Here is a 17,426-nt window from a genome sequence, read left to right as displayed (position 1 = left end):
ATAAAGATTCTTGCACCACTACGGGTGTCTGGAGTTATATCCAATCACTTACAACTCTTTGTTGCTATTACCAGACACATCCCTTCAAGTATTGTCTGGACTCACACAACTATTCGAGTTTATGTGATATTTGAGGATATCCCTCCTTTCCCTCAAGAAAGGTTTTTTGTCCTCAAAAACTATATCTCAAGCGGACTACGCGCTAGTGTCATAGGTCCAAGAACAAATCTAGACCATGTTTAATATCATATGTTATATTCTTGAGTCCTTCCAAGAAACTTTTAAACATCTTGCAACGAAGATGTGGTATAGTGTCTATGCATATATGGTGGTACTATTGATAAACTGCTTTGCAAACAGATCAGTGGTTTCACACTTGTAACAAAGTGCTTCATTGTTGCATATTATTACCCTTCATCGGTTACACACTTATAAATCATTTGGGTGGGTTGTACCATCTATCAAGAAAAATTCCAAACTACTAATAACGACATTATCAATCCACAGATAATGACTGAGCTTGCTGCGAAGCCATAGGTTGCTAGATAATTGATGGTAATTACACAAGCCCAATGTCTCATTACATCATACATTCAATATAAATGTAAACATCATAGTACTTCGTGATGATGAACTTAGGAATTTCATCCTATCCCTGTTTGTTGGTGTTGGTATGAAGTATAACTATGAGAACATTATTTGCTGCCTCCTCATTATAGCGGCAAAGCTACCTACCCATCACAGGTAGAAATTTATCAAGCTATAACCGATGACAAGCAAATAAATGAGTACTCTTGTAAGAACTTCATAACCATATCTCACACCAAACTCATAATCACTACGGATTAAATGCCAAGGCTTGCAAAATTGAATGTTGTCTGATAGGTAGAGGGGATCATCAAACTACGGATGACCTTGACAACTCACTAGGACTAGTGATGTGTAACTTTTAAGTTACTCCACTCTCCTTGCTTATTCCATACCATCGAACAAATCGGTCCCTCGATTTGAGCAACGTCAACATATTTATGAGTACCTCGATACATATTTATGAGTACCTCGATACTCATGGATTGTGGTTCGGTAATTTAAAATGTTGATCTAGAGTATCTTTCACTCGAGGATCTTAATTTTATTAGCAGCTATGTATTAGTAGTGAGTAACTACGTACCCACTATCATCACATTAGTAGCTCCATACTAGTCTGTGAGTAACTCCGTACCCAATGGCGTATCTCCCCCGAGTGGGAGTACCATATACAACCATCTATAACAAGATGCTTAAGTCACTTGCTGCTAAGAAGTGATTACACAAATTGACCCCTCCATTGCACATTGCAGTACAATCTCTGGTATTACAACACGAATTTTTGGACGTCCTTATCATAGAGGTCAACTTAAAAACTAGTGCATAGGTCTTGTGGAGTCTCGGCTGACCTAACCACACCACTGGTGACTTCCTACAAAAAATGTGGCGCCAAAGTCACCACCTATGTACTTTAACTCCGTAAAGTACATGGTCTTCATCTATCATCTATGGAAAGTTGTAAAACATTCATGCGATGGATTTTTATCACCCTAAAATTATTGTGCACTATTTTAGTGTGAAGAGTTTTTTTCCTGGGTACCATGGTTCCTCACCCCAAGCTCATCTGTTGCTAAATTCTCGGATTTAACAAAATATATGTCTGCCTCCGAACACTCCAGTTCAGCCCCAGACTTTGAGTTTACTTCTTAACACTCCGGTTAAGTCAAAACTCACCAGATACAGTAGGATTTACCACTAAGCTCTCCGCCTTAGCCTCCTATCCTAACTCAGCCCAAGTTTATGTACACTACATATGTCGGATCCGATACTAATAACAACCAGGCTCATCTAGAGTGAGATACTACTCACTATTGCCATGTAAAACCTTATTAAATCCTAGAAATGCTCCACTCATTCCCCAGGGGTCATACGACTTATAGGGTTTACACGCACATGAACTTGTAAGCAAAATAGCCTGTCATGCAATATTACAATTGCTTATGTAGGAAAGTAATGTATTTCCCAAATTCATATGGTAGCAACTAAAATGTGCTCACAATCGCACACTTATGTTGAACATAGACAAGACTACGCTTGCAAAATGCTATAGGGCGTCCCCCATGCATGAAACTGTCCAACCAAACTAGTCTTACTGCTAACCTCTAGATTTAGATCACTCCGAAACTAAATCACTCTGTTAGCACTAGTACACCATCATGGTCTTGCTACCTAGAGCTTCTCCGAACTCTGTAACTGGGTTTTATCCCAACTTATGGCTATATTTGGTAATTTTCAAAGTTCAAATTTTATCTTGCACACTTTATCACTATAGACAAGTGTACATACAGACCTGCCAAAGAGTCAAGTTACATGCACAAGCCTTGGCGTCCCATTCCACCAAGACTACAATCGATTCCGTGAGAATTTAATATCCCATACAATCAAATTACCACCAAACCAATTGATGTGACATATAAAAAGGCTCTTTCCCCCCTCGAAAGATCACCACAAACTCTTGAGCAGTGGGATGTCGACGCATGGCAATAAAAAGAAGAGAAAACCATGCTAGTAAGTTTAGAACAGTTCTCTTCGTCGATCAACTTCTATAAGGGCATTGAGCATTACATCTCAAGACTATACCCCTTCAGATTTACCTTTGATTTCTACAAATCAATCCTAAATCTGCTATTATTATCTAGGCGTATACTAATCCCTCAGATTAGTACTCCTAGATAAACCATTCAATTGAGTACTGCTAGGAGCACTGCTAGCCCCTTTATCCCGAGTAATACACACCTTAGGGATTACTTTTACAAGGCAATCTACGTGACTAAATCAAACTAGTCACTACTCTCTAGGCCCAAGTAGTGACACTATTTTGTTACTACCAACAAGGGCCAGCTTGCCTCTACGGGCCAAGGCTCTCTTGTTGCTACAAACAGTAAGCAACTTGTTTGGACACAAGGCATAACCACATCAAGACTACGCTTGTACATGGTTCTCGTTTGCCAAAGTTTATCACAATCTTCTAGCAACTGTTAAAAGATTGTGAAGGGTTATGAGCACTACGGCTCAATTAGGCTTACCTTAATTTCTCGTGATAAGCACTTCGTCTAATTTGGGCACAACTGACGCCATTGCCGGTCCTCTTAGCCCAAGTAAAACACACCGCAGTTTTAGCTTTACACTATAGCCAAACTACATGACTTTGATGGTCAGTACTAAGTCTATGCTCAGCTTAAATTTAGTCTCTCTGAACCAAATGTGTGATCACCACATGTGCTACCCTCAATTCACTTCGAACTAGGACCAAGTCACTCCGGACTAGACCTGAGTGGTGACACTGCAGAGAAGGTGTGTCTACAGAAGAACACATTTGTTTGTCACTACAAAACAAACACAAATTTGTCCGAACAAAAACTTTAACTCTAGCAAGACGACGTTCGCAAAAGTGGAAATTGAAATCTGGCGAGGCTACGCTCCCAGATTCTTCATAACAAAAATAAAAATGATCGAGAGGCTGTGCCTTGCCGGGATTATCCCTTGCGGGGATTATTCCTCCTCCCCATCCGAGAGAGAGGATTTGTTTGAATTTAGTTCATTTTTAATTTCATTAAAAATGAATAATGAAATATATATTAAAAAAATATTTTTTTTTCTTCTTCTTCTTCTTTCGCTGGTGGCCGCACTGATGGCTGGCCGCCGCTGGCTGGCCACGCAGGCCGGCTTCAACGCAAGCCAGCGCAAGCCATTTTGTTCACGCATTTCAGCTTTTGTTCACGCCTCCCCCCACTCAAACGTCGCATTTCAGCACGGGCTTGGGCTAGCCAACGTATTCTTCCAGCATCTCAAGCTGGGCATCAACGCTAAGACTCTTCGCCTTTCCAAGGCAAGCCCCCCCTTGCACAACAGCGCTACGTAAGGTAGGGGGGCTGCTGTTCGCCCCCCCACACACAATAGCTCCCACACGGAGCTTTAACGCAGCTCGTGGGGCTGCCATTACCGTGGGGCTGCCATTGCCGTGGGGCTCGTGGGGCTGCCATTTCCATGGGGCTGGTCTTCGCCCCCCCCACCCTTACACACAGGCTTCAACGTTTTCTTTCGCAGACAATTTCAATGCAAAGAAAAAAAAAACAAAGCGAAAATTGCTTTGCTTACTTGCGTTTTTGGTTGCTGTGTGTGACGGGGAGGGAGAGAGAGAGAGAGAGAGAGAGAGAGAGAGAGAGAGAGAGAGAGAGAGAGAGAGAGAGAGAGAGAGAGAGAGAGAGAGAGAGAGAGAGTTCTTCCCTTCCAAATCTTGGCCGCCTCCCTCCACACACTCCATTGTGGAGATAAGGGTGAGAAGATGAATGGTTGAAAACCATCCGGTCCCCCGGTCACTCGCGGACTCTGACGATCCCATCGAACCACGCTCTGATACCAGTGTTAGATATCCGTAACGCCGCTACGGGCGTTACCACCACAGGAGGGGACGGCCTCTGGTTCACCACCCAGCCATAAAGGAATAATGAGGATTGCCCCTCATCCCCCAGGCTATATAGTGTGTGGCCTGCCGTCCACACTAGCCTGGCCGCCCATGACTCTGCATGGGCGTCCTCTCCCACTGAACCCTGGACATGGCCATCCGGTCTGCCGCCGTCGGTTTCACAAGCATTACAGCCTACGTGACAGTGTGACTTTTTTTATATTTGCATACACTTATATCTATATTTTGGTGGATTTCCTAGGGCTTCCCTATTTTTTATGGGATCAAGTCAAGGAGTTGGCCAATGTCTTGGGTAGAGTGCTACATGTTCCCAAAGTTGTTGTGGCTAAAGGCAGAGCACCAAGGAGAGCATGTGTGCTATGGGATAGAAGGATGGAGGTTCCAGACTTCATCCCCAATTTGACATGGTAGGCTTCAAAGTTGACATTGAAGTTTACTTCCACCCATTTCCTGACAGTTGTTACAAGTGCAAGGGCCATGGGAATTTTGCAAAAGAGTGCCCAGCTGAGAGTGCAGATTACAAGCAAACCTTTGAAGGAATGCAAGGTAACTCCCCAAAGGAGGCTTAGGCTAAGAAGGATAATGAGGTTGCAGCAAAGACTACCCAAGCTAATCATGGTAAGGAGCAACAAGGAGACATGCAGGAGAAGACTAAGCATAGTGACAAGGCCAACTCCAACAAGAATGAGGGGGGAGGCAATGACCAGGTTCAGAAGGATGAGGATTGGCAAGTTGTTGCTCAAAAAAAGGCTGGCAACAAGAACCAAAATGGGGCAAAAAACAGTCTTGCAAGACATCACCAACAAGAGTGCTGGCATAAATCTTAAGAAAGAAGCTAGAAGTAAAGCAAGGGCCTTTGCCATTCTCCTTGAAGGAGAAGATGTGGAAAACCTTAATGATGGAGGGAATGGATAGAGCCTACTCATGACAGATGAAGCTGCTCTCTTGGAATGTAAGAGGGTTATGCTCAAAAGGGAGACAGGATTGTGTAAGAAAAATGGTGGCACAACTGAAAGACCTGACTTTGTGTGTTTGTAAGAGACAAAATGTGGCTCAATGTTGCTTAGTTTTAGAGAAATGGAATGCATTACTTGTGGCTGTATGTTTTTGGTTAGAAAAAGATGGAAGATTTTGGATATAATGAAAGATGATGCAGGTAGATTCCTGGCTTGTAAACTCGAGGTATATGGTACCCAAATGGGTCTTACATGTATTTATGCCCCAAATAATGAAGTAGAGAGAAGGGATTTGTGGCATGTAATCAAGGCAATAGATTGGGATGTCCCAATGATTCTTGCAGGGGACATGAACTTTTGTGAGGAGCAAAGAGATTCTGAACAATGGAAGGCTCTAAAAAACCATCTAGATCTACAAGATCTAGCATGCATGGCTGGATGCAGGGCTTTAAATAGTGCCACACGGAGTAATAGTCAATTTAATGAGGCTTATGTAGTAAGAAGATTGGATAGACTTTATGCTTCAGAGATGGCCATCTGGCTGAGTAGTGATTGCAATGGCAGTCTTTTGCATGAATACCCCATGTCTGATCATATACCTTTGAGATTACTCTTCAGATGTAAGGTGTTGAGAAGGACAAATAGAGGACCTCTTGCATTCAAATTTAATGTGTCTTTTCTTCAGGATAAAAGTTTTTGCAGGAAAATGAAGGAGACTTGGATCCAGGTTAGGGACAAAGAGACCAATCCGTACAAGAGGTGGGAAATGGGGTGTAATGCAATCACTAATCTGGAAAAAAGTGAGGGGAAAAAAAGAGCTAAAGAGAGGAAGCAAGAGGAAAATCACTACCACAATAGCTTTTGTTGGTGTGAGGACCATATGTGGTAATGGGGAAGGGGATTTAGTTATGCTTCAGGTCCTCAAGGAGCTTGAGGATCATGCTAGAAGAATGGAACAGGCCAAAGCTGAGGCTACAAGGGTAATGGGGAAGGGGATTTAGTTATGCTTCAGGTCCTCAAGGAGCTTGAGGATCATGCTAGAAGAATGGAACAGGCCAAAGCTGAGGCTACAAGGGTACAAACAGGTTTGTACTGGTGGGGATGCCCCTACCAAAGTCTTTTTCAAATCCTTGAGAGCCAAGAAGGATATGGAGTTCATCTCATCTATCAGAGATGAACATGGAATGATCGTTTTCAGATGAAGACAATATAAGGAACACCTTTGTGAAAGCTTTATCAGGTGTTGTGGGGTCACCTATGGGGAACTGATTGGATAATTATAGTGAAAGGGTAAGAGAGTTTTTGGAACCAGTGCAATGTATGGTGGGGGAAGAAACTAGACTTTTGCCAAGTAGGCCTTTCTCCACACATGAGCTAGAATTTGTGGTTGCTTCACTCAAAAAGGACAAATCACCTAGTCCAGATGGGCTACAAGCAGAGGTGTTCCAAGAAATAATAGGATATGCAGGTGAAGACTTATGCCAACTACTTAATGCATGTAGGAGAGATGGCCAATTACCAAAGCAGATGAATTCTGGACTGATCAAGCTGATTCCTAAGGGGGGGGGATAAGCTAGATGTTAAAAGCTACAGACCACTCACAATGTTAAATACAACCTATAAAGTGATGGCCAAGGCTATTGCCTTGAAAATCAGGTCATTGGTTAGCCAAAGGGTCCATGCCATACAATATGGATTTGTTCATGGAAGGAGTATCCATGAGGCCCTCTTGAACACAATCACTGGCATGGAGTGGGTTGCAGAGTAAGAGGATCAAATTGTCATGATAAACTTGGATTTAGAGAAGGCTTATGACAAGGTTTGTTGGGATTTTATCTTAGCTGTCATTAAAAGGATGGGGTTTGGGACTATGCTCTGCCACATGGTTAAAACCCTCTTCACTAATGCATTCTCAGCTGTACAAGTCAATGGCTATGTCTCAGAAATGTTTCAATTTAGGAGGTCAATCAAACAAGGGTGTCCATTGGCCCCCCTCTTGTTTGCCCTTGTTTATAGACCCATTATTGAGGAATGTTGATAAGTTGGTGTAGAGAGGAACCATTAAAGAGCTCCCACTCCCAAATGGAGGTACATTCACTTGCCAACTTTTTGTTGATGATGACAACAGCAATATAGTCTAGTGTGAGAAAGAATGTATACAGGCATTGGTACAAGTATATGAGGACTTCTATGAAGTGAGTGGCTCAAAGATAGCACATCATGAAACTGAATGTCTTCTTTTAAACTATAACCAGCAGAAGAGTGTGCTAGATTAGTTGGGCCTTAAAAACATTGGGATTGGTAAAGTGGTCAGATACCTTGGTGTTGGTATCACTAGGCATCAGTGCTTTGAGTGGATGTATCAGAAAATCATGTAGAAGGTCCAAAGTAGGTCCCATCTCAAGCTAAGTCTTATAGGTAGACTTATTGCTTGTGGCAGCATATGCTCATGGCTCTGCCTGTATACATTGTTACATTATTTAAATTTTCAAGCTCAGAATGGAAAAAGGTGGAAACACAGGAGGTTTCTTTGGTCATTTGCTGAAGATAGGGCTTGGGCCTGTGTTTCTTGGGACCAGATATGCTCTCCAAAACATGAAGGAGGGTGGGGCATCCCCAAGTTAATAGACAAAGCAGAGCAGTTGTTATCAAAGTGGTTAAGATCACTTGAGTCTGCCCAACCATGGGCTAAAATTATGAGGTGGAGGATTGCTTATACTAAGGTAGAAGGAAGGCAGTGGCCTGGTGTTGATTGGATAGACAAGTTGCTTGTGCCTGGAAGGATCAAGATCAAAGGATCTAACTACACACAACAACTGGAAGCAAATGTTAGAACATGCCAATTGGAAGGGCAATCCAAGAGTAGACTCCTCTCTAGAACAGTGCATTTGGCTCAGTAAAGCTGCCTATATTGATGGGAAGCCTATAGGACTGGACAATTGGAGGTTGGCTAAGCAGTGCCATGATAAGGGTTTAAGGCTTTTTAAGGACATGTGGAAGAGTGAGGCTTAGCAATGGATGGTCCCTTGGGAAATCTAGCAAAGTTGCAGTAGGAAGAAGGAAAGAGAATTTTTATCTCAAGTAATTTCTAGGATCAAGCCCACATGGCCATCAGCACCCTTTATCTCAAGTGAGCAGTCATTGAAAGAGTGGGAAGTCAATGGGAGAAGACTAGGCAACAAATTGAGACTCAAAAGGCACAACTCTAAGTGGATTCAGATGATGATAGACAAGTGGGCTAACATGGATTGCAGGCTATCTTTTGGATATTGCAAGAGGTTGTCAAAGAAAGTATGGAAATCTTTAGGTTCAGGTAGATTGGACATGCTACTTTGGAGGATCATGCATTACAAACTGCCTGTGAGAGAGAGAACTTCAAAATGGGGAGATGGTAATCCTTTGTGTCCTTGGTGTTAGAGCCAAAAGGAAACTATAAGGCATGCTCTTTGGGAGTGCAAGGCAGTTCACCCCATATGGAAGAAGGTTGAGAAGATTCTATCAAATTGTGGAGTGATAATAAATAAGTTGTATTGGAAGCAAGCTTTACTTGGCTTTAAAGGTAGGATGAATCCAGCTTGTTACAAAGTATGGAACACTCTGAGGGCCTTTGTTTTGAATGAGGTATGGGAGTCCAGGAATGCTCTAGTTCATAAAAGGCATGGAAAGGATATAACTTTCAGTTTAGAGAGAGTGGGAGATATGTTGGTTCAAGCTTGCAAGCTTCCTAGGTCAAAGGGTGGAAGAATTAGAGTCTCTGTAGCCAATATGCTGATTAGATCTTTAGCAAGATCTAAGTTGTAACCTGTGGTGGGTGCTGCATCTTCTCTATGATACTAATAGAAATTTTTTCTTTTGCATAAAAAAAAAAGAATGGAGAAAAAGATAAAATGGGATTTTGCTTAGCAAAAGGTACCTTTGGGTAGGCTTGGCCACTAATATTTATATTTATGTAGATCAAAGATCACAAGCAAGGAGGTGATTGGTATGCTAGGGACAAAGTCTAATCTATTGTACACAACCACAGGCCAATGGGGAGGAGGATAAACATCCCTGGGCTTGAGAAAAGAAAAAAGAGTGAAAACATGCGATGGAAGCTCATGTATATTATAATTCTGCCTTCAAGACGATGACGCGCTGATGATCGCATGAGGGACTCTGCACAGGTTTAAGCTTTGTTTTCTGCTTTTATAGGATCTCGCCTTCATTCTTTCCTTATGGAAAACGAGAATTGCGAAAGAAAGAGCGATGAAACGGCGGTGAACAGAGGACCAGCAGGAATTTCTGTGAGATTACGGACGGAGAGGTTCATTTAGCGGAAATCTCTTGGGTACCTGACAGAGAAGCTCTAACAGAAGCTCAGCGATTTCCAGGAAACTTGACAGGGGATTCTCGGACACAGAAGGGAGGCTATCCGACAGAAGGTCAGTGGAGATTTCATTGTGTGACAGAGGAGCTGGAAAAGGACAGAGTTCTAGGGTTTTTGGCAAAGAAGCTTAGAAAGGGGAGATTTCCTGAGCAAGAACATCAGAAGGGGAGGATTGTAGAGTTTCGGTTAAGCTCACAAAGAACCTCCGTTTGTGTAGCAAGGAGCTTGATCTGTCAAAGGTAGTTACCTTTCTAGATCTTGTATTTTTTCTTGCCTTTTCTGTACCTGACCTGTGTTGCTTGTAAAGGCTAGAAAAAGAAGAAGAAGGGTTGTTTCTGTTTGCTCGTGTGTGTGCTCGTTACAGACAAGAAAAACGAGGAAGGTGTGTATGTAGTTGTGTGTGACGGGTCTCATATGTGGGCTTGTTGCAGGCGAGAGAGAGAGAGAGAGAGAGAGAGAGAGAGAGAGAGAGAGGGAGAGAGAGAGAGAGAGTTTTTGAACAACATGCCATGACAGGGCAGCATAATATCATCCAGAATTCGTGTCTATTCAGGATTACATAGCGAACTAAAAGTCCGATGCTTAGAGCTTTCAAGGCATGAAAGGCTTTAAAGAAGATGGTGCAAAGCACAGTCAAATGAAGGGGGCTTCAACAGCTGGTGAACCGGGACCTCTTTTTCCCAGGCTACATGTCAATGAAACCGAGAAAGCAGGACCAAGGGCACCGCCTCGAAACAAAATGGCCCTATATGAACAATTCACTGTTCCCTCTCATGGATTTGTGCAACCAGGTCGAACATCTGCCGCAACTCTGCACCAACAACAGCAGGTTAGCTCGAGTCCTAGAATTTATGTTTACAAATCTCAAAATCTGCAAACAAAGTATGCCTTTTGGCGAGCAGCTTATGATTCTGTAATGGACAATAAATAGCATTGGGCGTTGTGTTTTATCTTAGAGTCTCTACACAAACAAAACCGTTGGGCATCGGACCTCATTGATCTGATGGGCAACATTGCCCGTCCAAGCCCATACCCACCAGTATGTGGGAAGGGTCTTACCTTTCTTACATCTTCAATGGATATTCTCAGAGCAAAATTGTAATTGACTTTGTTGTGGCTTGTTGGCTGTTTGCTACAGTATGGGTCAAATGAGTACCGGTATCCATACCTTTCCTACTACATGCCTTCTTCGGTGCCATATGCTAACACCAACCATGGAATTCACATGTATGCTCAGCCATCTTATGGCATAAGCAGTGGTGGCATCAGCAATGGTAGTGCTGTGGTGACTGATGAGGAGTCACAGAGAGTTCCCAGGTTACAAACAGTGGAGAAATCAGCTGCATCTGGAGTTTCAAGAGCAGCGACAAATGGTGGTGGAGGCAGGAGTTTGAGAAGCATACCAGAACAGAAAGCAAAGGAGGCTACTGATCTCCACGTTCCAACACTGTCTTCCCACAGGGTTCATAATAAAGAATCTCTAAAAGTGTTCTATATGATGCCAGGGGGCCCTCAGAAGCTTCGTGGAAAATTTGATTTGGCCAAGTCAGTTGTTGACATGGAAAGGCCAAGCATCATACACATCACGGATAGCTTGCAAGAAGCTTTGAGTACTGTGGAGGTGGGCTTGGAATGTCCAGTGTCTGAGAGCCAAAGTTGTGGACCTCCAAGGGTTGAGAAAAGTGCAGAAGTCAATGGGAGCACTTATGTGACTCATGAAGGCCAGCCAAAGAGAGCTGCACAGCAAAGTGCTGGTGAATCCCTTGATGAACAAAATGAGGTGGCTGGTATGTTGCCAGGGCAATCCTGTCAGCAATCAGTATACACCGTTGCAGGATGCCAGCCTGAGTCTAGGGTTGTGTGTAAAGCCTTGCCATCGCATGCTAGTGGCACTGCAGAAATTGAAACATCCAGTGAGTACAGAGCTTCTGTAGAATGCACGATCTTGACAGGAGAAGAGCAAAGCTCTTCCCCCTCTGGAAATCTGCCTGTCAATGATTCACAGAGTACTTTCACAAGTGAAGAAAATCCAGGAACTTATTTACACAATATACTGAAAAGTTGTTCTCCTACAGATGGGGAAAAAGAAGATGTCAATGCAGGCGGGTTTTCAGCTGATAATCTGGTTAAAAGTAGGGGTGAAAGCTCCGGGGAGTCTAAAAATAATCAGAACGGCAACTGTGAAGTTTTGGAACCATCTCAACATGGAACTGGAAAGGGAGGTGGCTCTGATGATTCAGTATTATCCGTGCTAGTTTCAGTCTCTATGCCTGCAATTAGGCCGAAGGATGTTATACGAGCAGTTGGACAGCAGCAGTTTTGGATAGCTCGCAAAGCATTAGTTCGGTAAGACTTTCAACAATACCCTAAACCTTACTTTGTGCTATATTTCAACCACACTTGTGTACCCTGAAGCAATTCAATTTGCTTTCAAAATCTCCCCATCTCTTTTAAGCTGTGACTCTAGTTTTTTTTGTAACATGCTAACTAACAACATAAGGTTTAAGATGAAATCATTGCAATTAATCACAAATTAACTTAAAGATGCTTTACAAACTCTCAGAGATTTGACCTAATCTACTATACATTGATACGAATGTAAATTACAGTTAATGGAAAAGCAAAACCCTAGAATGGGGCACTTTCTTGGCGATGAAGCGGATGATGTCTGTACTTAGGGTATGTCAGGGGGAGCCCTTAAGTTTGTTGGCTTGCCCATTGTCTCCGAGCACATGCCTAAACTCTACATGAATTTATAGTTTGTTATGGGCTAGTTGGCCAGCTTTTAGGGCTGGTTGGCTGCAAACCCTAAATATAATAATGCGAATGTCCAAAATGATAAATGTCCACACTAGTTGCTCATTGGGTGCCTAGACCGAATACAATGAAATGGCTGGAAAGACCAAGACTCCACCATGAACACACCCTCTAAAGTGGCTAAATGGTAATGTCCATGTCACATTGGTGGGAGGTGTGTACGTGTAACATGCAGCCAGTATGACTGTATAACACACATCAAGGCCTTCTTTATAACTTTATGTTTGAGTGAGTTTAAGCAATCCACTTTAATTCTTGAACAAGGAGGTAGAGTTGTAGAGAGAGAAGATGGAGAGTCGACACCAGATTGGGTCAACTAGGAGTATTTGCCTTTATTACTTTGGAGAACTTCTTTACAATATAGACTTTACCAAGAAACTTACTTGATGGTTGACTGTGGAATGGCAAATGCAAGGACGAGGTAGACTAGACGACGGCTGAACCATCGTATGGTCTGTTGACAACTTAGAAGTCACTTTGGCAGCCGATATGCTCACCCAAATCTGCCAAGGGGATGCAGGACTGATGGTGGCTAAATGCTGAAGATGACTTCTGGCTGCCTTGGACTTTAGCACATTGAGGGAGGCTACCTAGGGTTGGCCCTAAAACCAAGCCTAAAGCCCTTTGCTCCTTCATGCTTGCTACATGCATCTATCCTAAAATGACCTAAATGCTCTTTCCTCCAAGTGGGTTAAGTAACACATACCGACACCTAAGGCTTCAGGTGTGACCTGTTAGAATATGCAGCGGAAATGATAACCAAACTTGGGTAGACAAGAGCAAGTAGAATGCAGAAAATAGAAAGCACAAGAAACACAGAGAGATAGGTGTGTAAACTCTTCTCTATACACAAGATCCGGCAAATGACTGAATGAGAGAGTGGTGGGGCCATGGGGCCTATTTATATGTCCCATGCATGCAGTCGGCCTGCTGTAAAAGCACTCCACGACTGCATCAGCAGTCGGCCAGCAGTACAGAAGTCCACGACTGCATACAGCAAGTCGGCCAGCAGTAAAATACTCCACGAATGCTGTTTGGGCAGTCGGCCAGCCACACGACTGCTGAATGGGCAGTCGGCCAGCCACCAGAGTCTTCTACCAACATCTGGCATCCCTCCACACCACTGAAAAATGGGGAAAAAATACGGGGAGTGAGGAAAAATGATAAAACACCTCATAAGGGCGGGCACACCCACAACAAAGGCCCTAGTGTATAAAAAAGTAGACAGGAGATGACTTCTAACACCCCCTCTCAGCTCGTGGCTGTGAAACCAACTCAAGGGAATTGGAGTGCCACCTGAGCGTAGCCTGAGGTAGAGACTTCGTGAAGAGGTCCGCCGCATTGTCCTCCGTCGAACAATAAAGTAGCAAGATGTCACCAGCCAAGATCTTCTCACGTACAAAGTGATATTGTATCTCTATATGCTTGGTCCGGGCATGGAAGACCGGGTTCCGAGCAATAGCTATACAACTCTGGTTATCACACTGGATGATTGTGGGCTCCTTCTGTGGAAACCCAATCTCGCCTAGCAACCTCCGCAGCCACACAACCTCACAAGCAGCACCACAAGCAGCCCGGTACTCTGCCTCTGTCGAAGAAAGGGCAATAGTTGGCTGCCTCTTGCTACTCCAAGAAACTGCTCGTGAGCCGAGGGTGAAACTGTATCCTGAAGTAGATCTCCTCGTGTCTGGATCTCCTCCCCAATCTGAGTCACTCCAACCTTGGAGCCTGACTCCATCCCCTCCTGTGTAAAAGAGTCCCAGATCCTTCGTACTCTGCCGATACCGCAAGATCCGCAATCCTGCGTCCCAATGAGTCTTCAATGGCGTTTGCATAAAAGAGCTCAACAGCCCCACGGAGAAGCTCAAGCTCCATTTGCAGGCTTGGTTGTGATTTGTCGTATCACGCCAAGTATGGCCATTGTGATCTTTTGCATCACGTGGTGCCACTAGCCAGTGAACCCAAATCACCATAAGTATAAAGGCTATTCCTCATAACTCCACCCTCACTCTGAAGGGAGGTTTGTTGGGTATTTCGAAGTCTCTTGTGTCCTGTATGTCCACCACATATACCTATCAGTATGTGTCACGTGCACGCCTGTGCCATGGCTAATCCTCTGCATGATCAGTCTTAATCCCTGACTGATCCAACAGTTAAGAGAGCATGTAGGTCACCATCAATAGTATCATCTTCATGAGAATCACCATCATCAATAGAATATCATTATCATCAAGCAGCACATCACTATCATCATGGAGGCTAGAGCTCCTCTGTTGGCTGCCAACAGATTGTCTACAACCAACAGACTATCTACAACCAACTGACAGGAGCTCTAGCCTCCATGATGACGATGATGTTCTGCTTAATGATAATGATATGCTATTGATGATAGTGATTCTCATGAAGATAAAGATGATGCTACTGACGGTGACCTACATGCTGTCCTAACTGCTAGATTAGTCACGAATTAAGACTGTTCATGTAGAGGATTAGCCATGACACGAGCGTACACGTGACAGTGTGTGTAGCCATCTATGTGTGTTTGTGTGGGTGTGAATGTTGGGTATTTCGGAGCCTCGTGTGTAACCATCATGTGTGTGAAGACCTATTTGTGTACCTGTTTGTGAGCATGTATGAAAGGCTCCTAAAAGACTTAAGTGTGTTAATGTGTGTGAACACTCTTATAGAGAGATAAGATAAGTGTGCCTTATCTAGTCTATGTGTGTTTGTGTTGAGTCAAAAGATAAGGTTTCAGACCTACAAAAAGGCATTGTACTTGGTGATCATCTTAATCAAACTCAATCATTGAGTCGTGTAATTTGTCCCTCTTTGAGCATTGTTACATCTTCTCTCTCTCCAAAGTTCGCCTCTCCCGCTCTCTCTCTCCACCATGGAGTTTCACCCCCTTAGCCTGGAGTGCAATTGCAACAAACCCTAGGCTCATCCTTCACTGAACACCTAGTTAGGTGTGAACACACCTTAGATGAGTATTTAGCCAAGCTACATCATGTTAGTAGGTAAAAAAAAATTAATTGTAGGCCAGCGTCATCATTTTTAGTTGTTTGTATCCCAGGATTTAAATTTTTTTGGCAAGGAGATAGCCAAATCAAAGGATTGGAAGTTGCAACGGATGAACCAGCTGGGGATGGTTCCAATGGTAGTGAGGCCTGAAATTAGAAGGGTAGAAGCGGTACCGATGAGAACCGTGCTGGAAAGAGTGCAACCGACAGAAGTTCAAATGAATAATGCCACACCACAGGGGACAGAGGTAACACCCACAGCTGTTACAGCTTCTGATGAAGGGCTTCAATAGGACATGAGGCAAATAGTGGATTGTATGAAGAATCTGAGTCTGAAAATGATAGGGAACATAGGTGGTGGACGTGGCGGAGGCAGAGGTTATAATCAGGAAGGGGTTGAAGGTCAGACAAGCTATGGAAGTGGCCGTGGTTTTGGCAGGGGTAGACGGTTTATTCCTACATGTTGGAATTGTGGTGAATTGGGACATATAAGTCCTGACTGTGACAAGCCGCCGCGAATGGGGGGTGATATGTATCCCTTACCCTCTCAGATTCCCAATAGGGCAAATGATTATGGAATTGAAATTAAAGGTGAAGCAGGGACCAATGGGTTGACAAATGAGGAGAAGGGTAAAACTAAGGTGGTGAATGTGGTCACCCTTGAGAAGACAAAGGAGACGGAAGCTGATGTAATGCCTTTGGGAAAATGGACGCCACAGGAAAGGGAAGGCAGGGATGCTGCAGGGCCTAGCAAGAAGAAAGGTAAAGTGAAGGAAGGAGGGGATGTAAAGGTCAAGCGGAAGCGAAAGTCTCGTAGGAAGTTTCAAGTGACTGATTTTCCACTAGGGGTTGTGCAGAATAGCTACAATTTGCAGGAGGACATGGCTGGAAGGAAAGCTAATATTACTTCTGGGCAATTGATAGAGTTAGCTTCCAAATTGAAACGTCAGTGGAAAAGACTTGTGAACCCGAGAGAGAAGGAACCTGCCAGAGGGATAGTGACTATTTTGTCTGTTGAGGAGTTGTCTGATATATGTACTGCGGTGGATGTATGGCACAAAGGGAAGAATTTGGGAGAAGCATATATAGATGGTGGTGCACAAATTTGTGTAATCACACTAGCAACTGTGGAGAGGGTTGGTCTTCACATTACTGAAGCGTCTGGTTTTCGTATTCGGTTGGCCAATCACCAGAAGGTCAAATGCTTAGGTGTGATCAAGGGGTTAGAACTGTAGGCTTTTGATGTAAAGGTGCTTGTGGACTGTCATGTTATGCCGGTAGGAATGGGTGCATTCCCCATCATTTTGGGAAGACCATGGCTGAGAGCGGTGAAGGCTGTTCAAGATTGGAGAAAAGGGGTCATTACTCTGTATGACAGACGAGGGGATAAAAAGCAGTTTAATATGGATAATCAGAAGCCTGTTGATGATGAAGGGGAAAATGAAGCTGATTCGAGTGTTGATGATACGACTAGTAGCACCACTACTAGTGAGGGAACAGAGGACACTTTATCCAATGAGGAGGATGCAAAGATGGCTGCCCTGGTTATTGATGAGGAAGTGCTTAGTGATGAGGTTGCCCAACAAGAAGAGGCCATATAGGAATGCGAGGAAGTAGCGACGACTGATTTTATGACAGAGGATGCTCTTGAAGAGTATATGTTTTTTGAGGCAGATTTCCCTCAAGATCCTGATGTACTTCCTTTGGATGCTATGGTTAAGGTACAAGTGAATCATAAGCAGATGTATGCATGT

At 43.6% G+C, this 17,426-nt stretch overlaps 1 protein-coding gene across 3 annotated transcripts in view; it reads left to right on the top strand.

The window, feature by feature from the left end:
- Positions 1–9,410: 9,410 nt before the first annotated feature.
- The window catches only part of LOC147629616 (protein HEADING DATE 3B-like), a 34,072-nt gene continuing 26,056 nt past the window's right edge, over positions 9,411–17,426 (top strand). The window contains exons 1-3 of one of the 3 annotated variants that reach the window (XM_086811105.1): positions 9,411–10,074; positions 10,352–10,664; positions 10,974–12,181. In XM_086811105.1, coding sequence (XP_086667231.1) covers positions 10,434–10,664; positions 10,974–12,181 — 1,439 coding nt within the window. In that variant the 5' untranslated portion in view covers positions 9,411–10,074; positions 10,352–10,433. The remainder of the gene's footprint in view (positions 10,075–10,351; positions 10,665–10,973; positions 12,182–17,426) is intronic. The other 2 variants (XM_086811107.1, XM_086811106.1) reach the window with 2 other exon arrangements.

Source organism: Cibotium barometz, chromosome 17, assembly GCF_041138505.1.
Source record: "Cibotium barometz isolate CiBa-2024 chromosome 17, ASM4113850v1, whole genome shotgun sequence".
Classification (NCBI taxonomy): domain Eukaryota; kingdom Viridiplantae; phylum Streptophyta; class Polypodiopsida; order Cyatheales; family Cibotiaceae; genus Cibotium; species Cibotium barometz.
This window is presented reverse-complemented; position numbering and strand designations above follow the sequence as displayed.